At 36.7% G+C, this 17679-nt stretch overlaps 1 protein-coding gene across 1 annotated transcript in view; it reads left to right on the top strand.

Annotated features, from left to right (window-relative positions):
* The window catches only part of Smp_125080 (Mername-AA217 hypothetical peptidase (M14 family)), a gene marked incomplete at both ends in the record, with an annotated part of 48350 nt that extends 33553 nt beyond the window's left edge, over positions 1-14797 (top strand). The window contains 8 exons of the mRNA XM_018799442.1: positions 531-810; positions 3907-3988; positions 6361-6517; positions 8643-8762; positions 9709-9957; positions 11063-11264; positions 13553-13682; positions 14687-14797. Coding sequence (XP_018646620.1) covers positions 531-810; positions 3907-3988; positions 6361-6517; positions 8643-8762; positions 9709-9957; positions 11063-11264; positions 13553-13682; positions 14687-14797 — 1331 coding nt within the window. The remainder of the gene's footprint in view (positions 1-530; positions 811-3906; positions 3989-6360; positions 6518-8642; positions 8763-9708; positions 9958-11062; positions 11265-13552; positions 13683-14686) is intronic.
* Positions 14798-17679: the final 2882 nt, after the last annotated feature.

Below are 17679 nucleotides of genomic sequence, written 5' to 3' on the forward strand. Positions count from 1 at the left end.
AATCCATATATATATATATATATATATATATATATATATATATATATATATATATATATATATGTATATCAGTGGTTTGGACCTTACCATTGCTACTTAGGACTACAATTGATCAATCTCTTTCGGCATATATGTATCCTTTGTGTATTGACTCGATATTTCTACTAAGTCATAAGCATTTCAAGCCGAGATGGATATTGGCTAGCATCGGGATCCAGAATGCACGTTTTGTCCTATTTAAGACTCATCAGCTGGGTATGCTGAAGGCCAAAGGAGAAGAGGAAGACCATAGAACACATAGGCCGAGAAATGGAGACAGACATGAGAAGAATGAACAAAAAATGGATAGAACTAGAATTTAAGGTCCAGGACAGAGTGAGTTGGAGAATGCTGGTCGGCGGCCTATGCTCCATTGAGAGTAACAGGCGTAAGTAAGTAAGTAAGTAAGCTGGATATGCTTGTATCCCAGTTTTCATCATATCTAAAATCTATCAACGTCTTATCATTATTATTATATGCTTATTTTGTAGCTGATGTCTCTATTCATCCAATGGAACCACTTCCACAAACGAAATCTGTTGTACATCATTTAAACAAACTTTCTAAATCAGTTAAATTGAATAAAACTATGAATCAATCCCTGAAGAACGATCAATCATTACATATACCATCCAACATATCTGATTTTCCACATACAGAAATCCTTGATGATATGCGACGATTTATTGATTCGAATGATTTAATCAATCGTATTGTATATGATTTAGATGGATTAATTAAATTTCAATCAAACGATGATCCAATTAAGATGTCCCAACCATTATCATCACAACAAGTGTTCTCATCATTCAAACAACAATGTCATCAGTTCCAAGAACATCAACAACAACAACAACATCAGCATTCGTCAGTATCAAAGAATAAATCATATCAAGAAGTTATACCAACTTCGTATGTACAAATGAATGATCACAGTATAGATATTAGTTCATTAGATGGTGGTACTAAGATGACAAGTAATAATCATCAACAGGATCATCTTTGTTCTTCTTCAGTTACGTCATCTTCATTGTATGACTTTAACTTATCAAATCAAGATGAATTATTGTAAGTTGATATTTATTAGCATGAGTTTGTTCAACTGACAATGTTCTTAATTGATTAATAGTTATTTACCTTTGACTTACTTATTTACTCACGTCTGTTACCCCCAATGGAGCATAAGCCGCCGACCAGCATTCTCCAATCCACTCTATCCTAGGCCTTCCTTTCTAGTTCTATTCAATTTTTGTTCATTCTTCTCATGTCTGTCTCCATTTCTCGGCGTAATGTGTTCTTTGGTCTTCCTCTTCTCATTTGGCCTTCAGGATTCCATGTGAGGGCTTGTCTTGTGACGCAGTTGGGTGCTTTCCTCGATGTCTGTCCTACCCACTTCCAGCGCTTCTTCCTGATTTCTTCCTCCGCTCGAATCTGGTTTGTTCTCTCCCACAGTAGGTTGTTGCTGATAGTGTCTGGCCAACGGATCCAAAGTATTTTGTGTAGACAACTATTAATAAACACTTGTATCTTCTGGATGATGGCTTTCGTAATTCTCCAGGTTTCCGCCCCATACAGTAGAACTGTCTTGACATTTGTATTGAAAATTCTGATCTTGGTGTTGGTTGACAATTGTTTTGAGTTCCAGATGTTCCTCAATTGTAAATATGCTGCTCTTAATTTGTCGATGCGCGCCCTCACATCTATATCAGACCCACCGTGTTATTCGACGATGCTGCCCAGATAATTTACCTTTGAAGTGACATAAAATCTGAAATAACTGATGCTTTTATAACCCATATTAATTTTATACCCGGTTGATGAATGTCGCCGGGAAAATATTTCAACCATGCGTGTACACTGTTAAGAAGCTTCAAGCTAATGCTGAACAACTGTTTACCATTAGTTGATCACTACGTATTAACTTGTCTGATGTTTCTTTAATCTTTTAACGTTGACCGAGTTCTATTGATCAAGTTTTAATTCAACTACTTGCTCCCTGAAGCTTCAGGGGAACCTAGATGTAGTAAAGGCTTAGTATCGACTGTCTTCAATCAATTAACAACTAAACAACTGGTTCATCGCACTCAAGTTTACTACAGTTCTCTGGGACGATGAGAATAAACAGATAAACCGATCCCATTATAAACTATTTGATTGAATAATTGTTAATGGTTTTCATTGAAGAATCGTTTGAACAAATAATTGACTGTGACATATATTTCACATGCCTAACCACTTCCTGCACCGATGATGGCTGTTTCAGGAAGTAGTTGGAAAGAAACTATGTGGAGGGGCGACTAAAAAATGACCCAGCATGTTATAACGGGAAAAATATTGTAAAACTTGGGACCTTTGTAACTGTTTTTCGAATTATTATCAACTATAATTTTAATAGTTGATATTACGAATCAATTGAAGCTAGACCACCATGGAAAACCTGGAAACACTGAACGGCTGTTTCGTCCTATTGTGGGACTCCTCAGCACTGCGCCATTTTATTGTACAAGTAGTATGTAACCAGATTATAATGTTCCTATGTTCGTTTAATTCATTGACTCCTGTTATACGACTTGTTATTTCTAAGTTCTTTCTAGTTTATTAATTATAGCTTAGCCTATTCACAACCACCTTTGGCCTGTTTATGTATAATTGTGATTTTTCGATTCATTTCATGATGTGGTCCAGTATGTCTATATATGTTTGTCCACATATACTTGAAATATAGTATATAATGGAGGCTGGTTTCTGTCTTCTCTTTGGACACAAAGCAGAAGATAGAGAAGGGTTTATGGATGGTTAAACAATAGCTCACTTTGCTCTGGCTCTACGTCAACTGTGAACGTCCGAAGTATAATTGGTCAAGTCAAGAACGCTATGGGATAGAGAAAATTATGATCGGAATTGCGATTGGTGAATTTGACACGTAATATCGATCGACAGTTTCAAGGTGTAACTATGCAGTTAATCCATGAAGTCACTGACTATTGATTTGAACCATGTTGATAGGTGAAGACCACCTGGTTGAGGTTTTCACGTTTATCTTAACCAATGGTTTAGTTAATAATAAAAACAATATGTTTACAAAATCACAATAAGTGGAATGTTATGTACAGAGAAATAATATATTTTGTTCTCTGAAGAAGCCAACATTCATCGATGTCTAACTTCAACCAATCCACGAGTCCCATACTAGGACGAGACGGCCGTCCAGTGCTTTCAGATTCTTAATGGTGGTCTAACAATAATCGGTTCATGATCTTGTGTTGTCAGATTTGGATACTGATACAAAATCTACGAACACACGAACCTGATCGGCTACTTGAGTGAAGTTTATCGGCTAAATTGGATTGACATGTATGTTTACTCATTCATATATTTATATCTTTTAGAAGACTGAGGCATTATTAGGGTATGTCTTATCCCTTAGACGTGAAGTCATTTCACGGTCAATCATATGAACTTATCATTTAACCGTTTTTTTTATTGGCTCAATATCTTCTATATTGTTATGATATTGTAGTGAACGAGAACACACAAGTAGGGACATCACAGAACCTCTTGGTAAAATCTGAGAACCATACAGTAAACACTTCATTTGCGAAATGTCAATCGATCGCCTCAGGTTTGACTGATTCTTCTTTTCCACACCAATCATTCTCTGTTCTCGTTCTCTTCGATCTTCTTAACGTTATGCCTCCAAGCATTTCATTTTCGATTGATGATACATACTACTTATACCTGTCGATATCAGTAGCACATACTACAGTACCGTATATGTTGAAAAGTTATTTTTTTGACTATGGATAAACTTATGGATCTGAAAACGTATAGCCTAATGATGTCATATGTTTGTTTCTTTCTACTTAGGATTGGTCAATTCGACGTTGAAAAAGGTCATTTAGAGTTTGAATCTCGTTTTGAATGTGGTAATCTTCGTAAAGCAATCCAAGTAAGTCAATCTAATTGAATGACACTTTTTCATCTGTATTCCAGTATCCCTTCATGTAAACCTTTCCACTTTGCCTTTTCAAAGTATATTCCCAAGGTTGAGTCATTCTTTTTATCATCGTTACCATATTATTTTGATTGGCTTTACCATTTACATCTGATCTTGTTAATCAGGTCATAGCGACTTGGACTAAAGCAGATATGTACTAGGCTGTATTTTTTTGATATCTATCTATCCATCTATATTTAAAACATCTGCGACAAGACTCTACGTGAAAGTCAGACGCAATCATTTTTGTGATTTTCTGATGATTCAACATAACGACAAGCCACGCTAAACTATTCCGATGCATCCTAGCCTTGCTAACTAAAGGTGGAAGACCAGGTTCAGACATGGAGAAAGGTATATCCCACAAGATACCAGAAGCACGAACAACCAAGCACATATATACAGTATAAAAAGGTCCTTGAGAAACGTCATAAGATAGCGTATTAAAAGATGCAACGAACCAATGATATTTAGGGTCCTTCCAAGTGGGAAAAACAATCTGAAGGTAAAAATGGACGAGGAATTCAAATTTCCAAAGTAAAATTACAAAAATAAGACGTTTATTGATTGATTTCATGAGGTCTAGCATCCCCATATATATGTTCTGTTGTGAAAGCCTACAATAGGATAATCTTGTATGACAAACACCTTGCTGGCCCAGTGATCTACCAGGTAAGTGCTCTGGAGCGAGAATGGTAGGTCCTGAGTTCGAATCTCGCGAGGCGAGGTCGTGGATGCGCACTGCTGAGGAGTCCCACAATAGGACGAAACGGTCGTACAGTGCTTCCAGGTTTTCGATGGTGGTCTAGCTTCAATTGACTCATGCTTTCAAGTATGAAAATACTAAATGTCCACAAAAACCCCTTCTGACCTTGACTACTATCTTGTCTGTTTATTTCAATGTATATTACGTTTATCATTAACGTTGAAACTAACTGTGAACCCATATTCTTGTAAATAGATCATTATAGAATGATCACACAGTGAAGTGCTGATCGTTCCGATGGTGAAAAGATTGTCACTTTGAACAGCTTGTTGACTTCTTTTTACAAGACGTTAAGTTTGAGGAATATTCTATTTATTCATTGTTCCATATTTCAGGATACTTTCGTCATCAATAAACCTGTAGTGCCATGCTTCGCTGATCGTTCACCTCGATTACCGTTATAATACAAATCTTAACGGTGCATAAAATCAGAAGGCAAATAGAAGCGGCAGCTACAGTTTTATTGACAAATGATGCAGGTCAGGAAGTTATAAGCACATGAGTAAATATCGGCGAGCGAAACAAAAATGACACGCATTGGAGTTGGCGGGTAAGCGAGGTAATCGAGGTGAACGGCACTACAAACCTATCTAGTCTTGATTGATAGTCCAAACTGTGAACAAACTCATGAATTTATAATAAGTAAAATACTAATCGCATCAGACATTGATCTTAGACAAATATTGAAAACTTTGAAGTATTTCAAAGTTGTTTCGTCCCATTGTAGGATTTCCCGGCGATAAGCTTCCAAGACTCCTCTATCTAGGTCGAACTTATGACTTTCAAGTTTTGTATTGATTTTTCGACCTTTAGATCATTAATCCTTTATTCAATAGGTTACATTTTTAATCTTAGTCGATTCGTATTATTACGTAATCATCTTCCGTTAGCTTTTAGCAGACCATCGTCAAACACTGAACTTGGTTGAACTCCATTCTTTTCTTGGTTTTCGATGGTTATCTAATTAAAACCTGCCCAAATTGTAAACAGTAAAATCTACCAATCTCTATAAATATGTTTAATGGAAAGAATATATATTTATAAAATCTCAGCGAATGAGTTTAAAGTAAATTCAACGTTTTGCCTGGCAATCTGGTCCAATCTTTCTTCAAGGGCATTTCCTATTCAGTGTCTCACATCAACTTGGTGCCCAAATTCTGTGAAACTATTCGTTCTAATTTAAACAAAAGCTCTTATATACTCTATAAACATATTTTACTAATTGTTTTTCATAGTTGAAAGCGTGAGTCAATTGAAGCTAAACCAACATGGAAAACCTGGAAGTATTAGACTGCCGTTTCATCCTATCATGGGACTCCTCGGCAGTGCTCATCCACGATCCCGCACTCACGCTTTCAACTATGAAAAATACCAAATCTCCACAAAACCCCTTCTGATAATTAATATTTTACTAAATAAAAAAGGATACTACTTATAATGTGCATGCAAATGCATAGGTGAATGATTGTTTTGTTTTCTTACCCCCTCCCCCCCCCGATTGTCTTAAAATAAGTTCCTAATCAAGCCTCTTCATTACTTCTTATTTTTATGTCAAAAGGTTCGTCAATATGAATATGATTTAATATTAAATCCTGATATTAATACAACTTCATATATACAATGGTTTTACTTTCGTATATCTAATATGGAATCCAATATATCATATCGTTTCAATATTATTAATTGTGAAAAAGTAGATAGTCAATTTAATGCTGGTAAGTTATTAGTTTATGTACATATAAACTATATACATCATGACTCATTAGCTGAGTGGATGACGCGATAGCGTTTTGAAGCGAAAGGTACTGAGTTCGAGTGCCAGAATGAACATCAACTCTGAGATGTAGGTACATCCAGTTGACGAGTCCCAAATAGGACGAAGTGTTGCGCGTCAAACTGGATTCCACTACTAGCCACTATCCATCTTTGCTTACAAATTGAATTAATAAGAGTATAATGATATGGATGAATTAAAAACAACCGCGATAAATTTTCGATCAGTTTTTCGGCCAGTTAGAAAGCAGATTTTGTAATTGGTTCTTAAATGGAAAAAAAGCAATAGTATTTCAAAGGGTAGATGTTTAATGAACCCATTAAAGTTAATATGCATATGAATCGAAAAACAATCACCCATGAACTCGTCAGCATGGATATAGATTGTACATCTTCTTGAACCTATAAAAAGACTAGATCATTTCAAGTTAGACCATTGGTTTAATATTAGAGTTCTCATTACGAGCTTACATTAGTTGAAATATGCAGATACTATGTAGCTATATGGATGAGTGAAGTTCTAACGAAAATCAAAGCGGATCTATCTGATTAGCCCATCCATAAAATGTAATGTCACAACAGGTTAAGGCTCGTTTCAGAATTACGGGGTTTTAGGTTTAGGATTTAGGGATAGTGTCAATTTGCTTGTTATAACTAATCTATGAGATAAGGATTAATAACCGTGGATACGTAATGCTAAGGAGTCCCATAATAAGACGAAACGGCCGTCCAGTGCTTCCAGGTTTTCCATACCTGTACTATACATCTAGCATATAATGTTATTTTACATAATCACATTTACATATCACTACTATTAAGTAGCTTATATTGCTTACATTAAATTTGTAATTATATGTAATTATTGTAATTATATGTTGTTGATAGTATATTCCTCAATTAGAGAAATATCTCATGGAATCATTATTTTGAATCTCTGAATAAACCTTCAACAACATAGTAAAACTGAGAAGATTATCAACATCATCCGGAATCCATAAGACGGACTACACTGCAAAGCCGTGGATGGAGGATAGATGATAGATGTATTCTAAGTGAAGGCAGGTGTTAAAAGAGTCTGTTTACTCTCGCCTTTTTACTTTCTTCTGATGGCTGTCTGGATTATGAAGACATCCACATCTGAGGGGAATCACGGAATATAATGGACAGCTCTGGATCAAGTAGAAGATTTGGACTTCGCAGATGACCCAGCTCTTGTATCCAATACACACACCATACAACATAGGTGAAGACACCCGACTTCACAATAGCCTCTGCATTAGTAGGCCTCAACATACACATAGGAAAAAAACAACATCCTCAAATACAACACGGAGAACACCAAATCAATCACACTTGATGGAGAGGCTCCGGGAGATGTAGAATCCTTCATATATCTAGGAAGCATCATCGATGAACAAGGCGGATCTGATGCAGACGTAAAGGCGAGGATTGTCAAAGCAAGGGCCACATACCTACAATTGAAGAACATACGGAACTCAAAACAACTGTCAACCAATATCAAAGTGACAGTCTTCAATACGAACGGCAAGACAGTTCTAATATATAGAGCTGAAACGTGGAGAACTCCTACAACAATCATCAAGTAGGTATAAGTATTTATAAATAGTTGTCTACGCAAGATACTCGATATCTGTTGGCCGGATACCATTAGAAACAGCCTACTGAGAGAGGGAACAAACGAACTTCCAGCTGAAGAGGAAATTAGAAAAGACAGTGGAAGAGTGGATAGGACATATATTGAGGAAATCACCAAACTGCATCACGAGGCAAACCCTAACTTGGAATCCTGAATGTAAAAAGGAATGAAGAAGACCAAAACATATTCCATCGGGGATTGAAAGCAGACAGCGAAAAAAAGAATAGCTGTTGAAAACAACTTGAAAAAAATAACCTAAGACAGAGTCGGTTGGAGATTCCCGGTGGGCTGCCAATTCTCCTTCATATGGGGTAATAGGCCTAAGTATATAAGTAATATCCGATTAAAGTCTTTCAATAGCCCTTTGTTTTGAAGATAAAGATCTATTTTTAAATATATTTAATTTCTAGGTATGCAGCCTCTTCTTTTCTCAGTTCATGAATCACTTCAATCTCATCCATGCTGGAAACGTGTTGGTTCGAATATTATTTATTATAGAAACCATTTTACTCGACATTTAACTCGAAAGTGTAAGTATATATGTATATATAATTCTTTGTGGAAGTGTTTGTTGATAAGACTATTGATGATAGAGCCTTAAGCATTAAATTCACTGCAAATTAAAAAAAAGCAATCAATTTTTATATACTACTTATGTGGATATAAGTAACACACACCACACATATACTTATTTAAACTATAATTGGCCCTAATTCCCATTTGATTGATTGACTGTATAAACTAGCTATCACACCCAATCGATTATGTACAAACTGGAAAATCATGAGAAGTAATTACACCGGCATCATTCAAAATATCCCAGGTAGAGATAGACCTTCGTGAGTAATAAATAAATTTAAAATGGTGGTTGGTGAGGTGGTCAACAGGAAACCATGGACCCGCGTTTCGTGCTACTTGGCACTCTTCAGCAAGGTGTACCTGTAATCTTGAGGGAACTGGTGCTCTATGACGCATTCGATCCCGTGTCACTCAGCTTCACAGTCAGAGACGTCACCACTGAGCTACTCGGGCCGCGACCGACCTCCTGTAAGACTGAGATGTAATTACAATTGATTGACCACTGGGTGGTGATCAATGTCATGCGTGTCAGGTCCTTCTTAGTGCTGATCGAATGCTATCGATCAAGTTGACCACCTCCAACCACCATCTCATCTCAACATAGTGCACGCAGTGTCGAGCCACCTAGACTAGTGGCCACATTGCAACTTGATTGATAGCATTCGATCAGCACTAAGAAGGACCTGACATGCATGACATTGATCACCACCCAGTGGTCAGCCAATTGTGATATAGGAAACGTGTTTATCTGTGGCTAAACCTGACGACTTCAGAGCTTCATAGTCGAAAGTTAAATAGGTCCTTCATAAACCAATGTATCTCTAATGGAGTGATTAACTTGCATTATACACTTTTATCATCGTTGTTGTTCTTTCGTTGACTTGTTTTTTTTTCAAGGTAATGTAGATAGTGGAACGTATTATACAGCTACATTTACGATACGCTTTCCATACACTGGCGATATTTGCTATCTTGCTTATCATTATCCATATACTTATACACGTTTATTAACTGATTTAAACAAATGGCAATATAAAATGTTGAATCATTCAAATGAGATTTACTTTCGTATTCAACAATTAACTTCAACTATTCTTTCCAATCCAGTCCCATTAATTACAATAACACAAATTCCGGATTCTTCAGGTATGCATTTACTTAGAAATTACTTTTCCTTTACAAACTAGGCAACCAATAAAAAAAACTAGAAGACATAAGACACTTGTTTCATACTATAATGGTACTCTTAAATGATTGTGTGTATTCACGATCCATCCAGGTATATGATTTGAAACCTTTATGTCTCTCTATGTGAGAACTTAACTATTGGACCACTGAGATGAAATGTTTAATTTCAGTGGATTCGTGGTATTGCAAAAGCACATTTCATTGACATTTAAAGGTAATTCCTTAACGCCCGATATTGTTGAACTCCACCAGCGATGTTTTCTAATTAGAGCTATGTAGATTACATCTTGAAATAGGTTGCTAGTGAACAAATAATTATAGTTGAAAGCGTGAGTCAATTGAAGCTAGACCACCATCGAAAACCTCTAAGCACTGGACGGCCGTTTCGTCCTATTGTGAGACTCCTCATCAGTGCGCATCCACGATCCCGCACTCGCGAGATTCGAACCCAGGACCTATCAGTCTCGCGCCAGAGCACTTAACCGATAGACCACTGAGCCGGCCGGCATCTTACGGTGTTAATGTCTAACTTCAACTGATCCACGAAGTTGAGCAACCGTTCACCAATTGTCTTCAGTGAGTTGATATCTCACAACAGACGTGGTTTGAACTCCAACTGGTCACTGCTTCTCACTAAAACTCCAGGATTTACCTCTAGAGGTCAGTCACTAGTAGGCATATGATTATTATTATCAGAAGGGGTTTTGCTGTGGTCTAGCTTCAATTGACTCACGCTTTCAACTTTGAAAATACTAAGTCTCCACAAAACCCATTCTGATAATAAAAAAATAATTACTTAAACACCAAAGAAGATGGTTGTACAATTTACTGAACAGGTTAGAGTTAGGAACGCAAGCCCAGTGAATAATGCTAAGCCAGTAGTTTTTCTGGGTTAACCATTTGCCATGAAACCCAGAGGTCATGAGTTCATTACTCAATTTGATCGTGGGTACCCTCTGCCTCTTAAGAGTCCTATACTGAAACAAAACAACTATCCAGTTCCTTTTTATTTTCATGATTTCTCAACACATTATATTCATATCTGATATTTTTTCTCACTTAGATGAATCTATCAATATCAATCAACGTCCTTATATCATTCTTACATGTCGTGTACATCCAGGTGAATCAAATTCTAGTTGGATCATAAAAGGTTTAATTGAACAATTATTATCAAACGATGATAGAAAAATGAATGAATTACGTAAAATGTTCATTTTTAAAATAATACCAATGTTAAATCCTGATGGTGTCATTGTTGGAAAGTGAGTGTTTAGTTTCCAAGGGAATTATTATTCAGAAAGGGAGGGGGTTTGTGAAGATTTTAGTAATTTTATATGGTTGAAATTATGAGTCATTTGAAGTTAGACCACCATCGGGATCATGGATGCGCACGGCTGAAGAGTCTCCAACTAGGATGAAACATTCGTCCAGTGCTTCCAGGTTTTCCATGGTGGTTTAGCTTCAATTGATCCGTGATTTCAACTATGAAATTTATTTTATTTTATCCAGAAATGTTATTGTTTTATTCGACAATCATGTTTGTTTAGATCTTTGGAAGCGTAGACTATAGTAAGTGTTTGAAATGAATTCGATCCCGACTTGAGCTTGAAAGATACTACGACTAAATTACCTGATATGGGATGACTTATTGGATACTTCACTGAGCCCTCCGATCGGAAGATAGAAAGTAGACAATTGATCTAACCTCTACACATCTAACTCAAAAATTCACTTGGTCAAATACAAGAATTATAGGATTATAATGCACCTTTATTATGACTGATGCATTCAGGAAATAAAATTTGAATAATTTGAGAATAGAAAAATATATGAGAACAGCTTGATATGAATACTGATGTCTCCTGTTATCTCAATGGGAAAAAAACAGATTTCTTGGGTTGTATTGAGTTCAGTGTGATTGGGTTGTGATGACAAGTAATTAGCTGTGTTGTAGTGAACAGAACACGACTGGGGAAAGATTACAGACTCTCAGTAAATTCTGATTACCAAACAATGAACAGTCAATTTGCAAATTAACAACCAATTGTTTCATTCTTCACTGTTTCTTCTCTTATTCCATTGCTCATTCATTTTCCAGACGATTGCGCTTCATTTCAGTTCTTTCCTCATCGGTCTTCTGCCAAAATACATTCTATGTCTGACCCACACCATATACTACTTATATAGATATAAGTAGACCACACCACAGTGTGACCTCTCGCTCTAGTTCGATCATCGATTAGTTCACTTATATTACCAGTAGGACCGGTGACCTATTAACCTGTTGACACATCGATCAGTAAACAACAAACAAGACCCTAACATTTATTGGTCCTCGAGCTCCTTAGAACTCTAGTGTCCAATCAGAGAATGAAGACGGGAAGTAGATTAGTTCATTATTGTACTCAATTCAATCATAACTCAAACTTATATAATAATATACTTGAAGTATGTGACTACATACACAATTTTGAAATTCCAACCAATTCATTCAATTTGATGGTTTCTTCTTTAAATGGGAGATTCGTGGAGATTATAGTAATTTTAACAATTGCATTCATAAGTTGATTCAAGATGTACTTCCTGAAGGTCTGTTAAAAATCTGTGACCAGTGGTTTCCAATCCATGTCGCGTGTAAGACAGTTATCCACCTCAAACAATGGATGAAGCGTTGTGCGAGATCATGGATCAATTGAAGTTAGACATTAAAACGATTGAATGCCGGGCTCATTGGTCTAGAGGTTAAGCGTTCGCACGCGAGACCGAAGTTCATGGGTTTAGGTCTCGCATGGGGGATCGTGGATGCTCACTACTGAGGAGTCCTATACTGGGATGAAACGGCCATCCAATGCTTCCAGGTTTTCGATTCTGGTCTAGCTTGAATCGACTAATGAATTTAACTATTAAAAATATAAACAATAATCCTTTACAAGATAGTTTCACAAGTTAAACTTCCACACTGTTCGTCCTATTATAACATCCCCCAAAGCACATTTCTCTCATATTCATCTCATTCTAACATTATTTCAGTCCGTTTTTCTCATTTTAATAAAGATTCATTAATTCACTAACTAATCCATCCTCCTAACTTAGCACCACGCATCTAACTTCGACATTATTCATTGGGTTATCCCAACATTTTCAACGAATGCTTCAAAGACATTTATGATTAAAAAATCCAGTAATCTACGAATGTCCTTCATAAGCCTTCATAGATCAGACTAATAAGCAATATACTCACTCTTTGTTTGGTAGATGGATATCTCAACTATTTTATAGTTGTAAGCAAAGATGGATAGTATCAAGTAGTGGAATCCAGGACTCGCATCTCGTCCTATGTGGGACTTGTCAGCTGGATATACCTGTATCTCATAGTTGATGTTCACTCTGCAACTCGAACCCATTACCTTTCGCTTCAAACGCCATTGCGTTATCCACTCAGCTACTGAGTTCTATAGTTACATAGGTTGTCCATAATGCTTCTATTTTGAATGAACTATATATTTGACTGATTTCATTTCTTCTGTCATACATAATTTCTTCTATGAAGTCATCGATGTTCAATGTCTGGTAAAGATTTAAATCGTCATTGGATTAATCCATCATCTTTAATTCATCCAACGATTTATCATACTAAAATGTTAATGGAATTTCTTACATTATGTGAACGTTCACCTTATGTAAGTTGTTTTAATATGCTTGTTATGCTTTATGTAATTTATTGTTCAGTTAGCTTGTATGTTTACACTTTTGATAACTAAGCAGACGAATTAGACAGAGGAAGAAGTTAGCTTCATCTAAGAGGTTGTATTGTCAAACGAATGTGCTTACAACTAACCTATGTTTATAGGTGAACAAATTGATCTCCCTCATTGATACGTCTTTAGTGATGTTAGCTAGATAAGTAACTCATATATTCATTGTAGCTTGTGTCCCAGTCGGTGATTCAGCATACGTAACACGTTCCCCAGCCATCTCAACTGATGAAGTAGTGAAACTTCGTCAGTTGAGATGGCTGGGACACGTGTTACGTATGCCCAACCACCGACTGCCCCGACGTGCAATGTTTTATGGTGTAAGAGTAGGTTGGAAGAAAGCCAGAGGCGGTCAGACCAAAACGTGGCACAAATCCATGAAGTCACTGACAATTGGACTGAGCCATGTTGGTAGGTATAGACTACCTGGTTTGGATCTGCGAGATGATAGCAATCGGTGGTTAGAGACCTTAAATAACATGGCTCAAAATCGTTTACAATGGCTAAGGTGCATCCACTCTTTGTGTCCTCTCAAATTCTAATCTTCTGAATTCTTCATGTCTCTATCTTTTTCTCTTTTCAAATATATTTCACTGGATTATACTCCTTGAATAACATCTTTAAATCCTAATCTTTCGGATTACTGCTTATACTCTTACTACTTCTACCACTATTGGATTTGAATCGACAATTGTATCTCTGTGTTAATGTGGTATGGCAACTCGAACTGATGTACGTACGTACGTACGAAGTTCTATGTTGTGACTAACTGACTGAGCTTGTTGATGTCTGTATTTCAGTCAGAGGGCAATCTTATGGGATCAAGATTTTGTTCAGAATTTGGATATACTACTAATGTATATATTCTCTAAGCTTGGGATTTGTTTTCATTTAAATACTTTCTACCATTCTTTTTATTACTAGGTTAGATTCTTACTTGTCATGCTTGTACTTATGAGAAACATCTTTGTATTGTCCGGCGTCTTATTTTGCTATTAATACAAAAGTCTCCCAAATATGAGTCGAACCGACTACTCTAATGAAAAGGAAGTTTATTGACTAAGCTATATGGTGTGTCTTATTCCTTGGAAATACCAGTCGTTTCTTGTTTAGTCGCGTGTACTTATCGTTCGGCTAATTCCGGACTGGTTCAGCGTTTTAGGCACAATGATAAAATCAATATACTACTGAGATAACAAGCTATAAAGCTTAAATAGTAACCAAATTTCTACTTATGCAAACACGTTTCTCGTTTGAATTTCGTTAGAATCGTAAGTGACCACTGATTAGGTTGCCCATATTTGAATGGAACAGGTGTCCATAGCTTCTTAGCTGACAATGATTCTTCAGTAAATGTTAGTCTATTATACAAATCTATCCTACAGTTAACTGATTACTGAGTAATGACCAATGTTATGTATGATAAATCATTCTTAGTGATGATGGAATTCTTTCGATTAAGTCGCAAAGTAGTCATTAGTCTGAGATAATCAATAGTGTGTGCACTATGTTGTGTTGTGAGGAGGTAGTCAACTTCTTCCAATCAATTCACAAATCTTCTCGGTGTATTATTCAAATATACTTGTGGTATGATAAAAAAGTGATTGGTTTATGCTGTTATGCATAATCTATTATTCAATAAATCCTCACCTATTCAGCCGTCGTTTTCTTCTCAATGGATACTTCTAAATAGCTGCATAAACTCTTTGACGAACCTCTTAATCTTCCTAGATTTCTAAGTTAGTACTTTAAGTAATTATCTTATAATTAATTCATTAGTTGATAGGCTACCAGTAACTACAAATCACCTTACTTACTTACGCCTGTTACCCCTCGTGGAGGAGCATAGGCCACCCACCAGCACTCTTCAAACAACTCTGTCCTGGGCAATCCTTTCCAGTTCCTTCCAGTTGTTATTCATCCTTTTCATATCTGCTTCTATTTCCCGGCATAATGTGTTCTTTGGCCTTCCTCTTTTCCGCTTCCCTCCACTCCATCTGTAGCTCTTCTAGAGTTACTGCCGGTCCCAAGCCCGGGAAAAAGAGAGAGGAGGGTTGGGGTGTATGGGGGTTAGCGACCCCCATCTCATAAGACAAACTAACTCGCTAAAATAAACGCTAACCAGAAAAAATAATTCAAACCATTTAAACTCTGCCCTGGCAGTTGAAGGAATAATTATAACTCCTGATGATGGAAGCCCGAAAATTTTCGGAAGTCACGAGGCCGATGCCCCTTCTAACAACCAGAGCAACACTCTTTATAAGTACATGGAACGCCTGGACAATGTTAGAGACAGGGAAGATCAGTCAAATAGCAATGGAAATGAAGAGATACAAATCACCAGTCATTTGAAAATCAATATTCAGTTAGAACGTTTTGCTTTATATTTATATTTCAATAGTAACTGTTTATTTCAGTTAGTTTGTCAGTTCTGTGAAGTTAGCTGATGTATCTCGTATAAATGTACTGACGTTTCGTAAACAAGGTCTTTACTGTTTATGAGAATTTCTGTAGAATGTTCAATAGTCTAATTCAATTTGAGTTCAGTCTTGAGTTCGAGTCCCGTATGCGGAATTGTGGATACACAGTACTGAGGAGTCCCATACTAGGACAAAGCGGTCATCCAGTGTTTCCATGTATTCAATTTATTTGACAAAATTATTCACCAATTATTGCTGCTAACGTTGTCAATGCTGCTTTTTTTCTCCTTTTGTCTCTCATTGTTTGTGTGTGTGTGTGTATGAGCAGATTTTCATTGATTTCCATGGTCATTCACGTATGAAGAATATTTTTTTATATGGATGTAGTTCAATTGAATCATGGTTACATCCAGATATACATAATCCAGCTTATTGCGGTATCAATCGATTAGAAGATCATTCCTATCGTTTATTAGCTGATATATTAGATCAATTATCACCATATTTTTCAAAACAATCATGTTTGTAAGTTATTTTATTATTATCAGAGGGGGTCTTGTGGAGATTTCTTATTTTCATGGTTGAAAGCGTGAGTCAATGGAAGCTAGACCACCAAAGAAAATCGGATGCCGGCTCAGTGATCTATCGGGTAAGTGCTCTGACGCGAGACTTGTAAATCCTGGGTTCGAATCTCGCGAGGCGAGGTCGTGGATGCGCACTGCTGAGGAGTCCCAGTGCTTCCAGGTTTTCCGTGGCGGTCTAGCTTCAGTTGACTGACGCCTTCAGTTATTTTATTTTTATGTTAATATACCAGGCCATTCATTTTGTTGACTTTATTTTCTAGATTGTGGATTAGTTGATCAATTTTAGGTTTTAAATTGTCACCATAGTATTTGTGGTTATTATTATATTTTCCAAAAATTACATCATAGACTGATCTTGGTTGGACAACGTTAAGGCAATGAACACTTGTTTCATCTTAGTGTTGAACACCTAGGCAACAGGCATCCACGCCCCCCCCCACCAAGACGATCGAACCGTGGACCATCGAATTTTTGTTTAACCTTTGGATCACTAAGTAACTATTCAAAGGTTTACATGTTTCACTGTAACCACTTCCTAATATTACACAATTATTATCTTATATCATCAGTGGGTGATTGCCCTATAATTAATATGGTTAAACTCCAGTGGTGCATAACGGCATGACCGAGTATTTAACGTTTTTTTATACCAAGGTTGTTTCCTACGGAATTGGGTTGCTAACCCCATGCCTAACCCTCCTTCTTTACCCGGGCTTGGGATCGGTAGTAACCCTAAAAAAGGTACAAGAGGAGTTTCAAGTAGTTATAATCAATTGTCTACGTAAGGTAATCAATTTCCGTTGACCGGACAACATCAGCAACAAACCACTGTAGGAGAGAAAAAGCAGCTTCCAGCTGAAGAAGAAATTAGGAAAAGACTCTAGAGATGGATAGGACATACATTACGGAAATCACTAA

This window comes from Schistosoma mansoni (genome assembly GCF_000237925.1).
Source record: "Schistosoma mansoni, WGS project CABG00000000 data, supercontig 0148, strain Puerto Rico, whole genome shotgun sequence".
NCBI classification, from domain to species: Eukaryota; Metazoa; Platyhelminthes; class Trematoda; order Strigeidida; family Schistosomatidae; genus Schistosoma; species Schistosoma mansoni.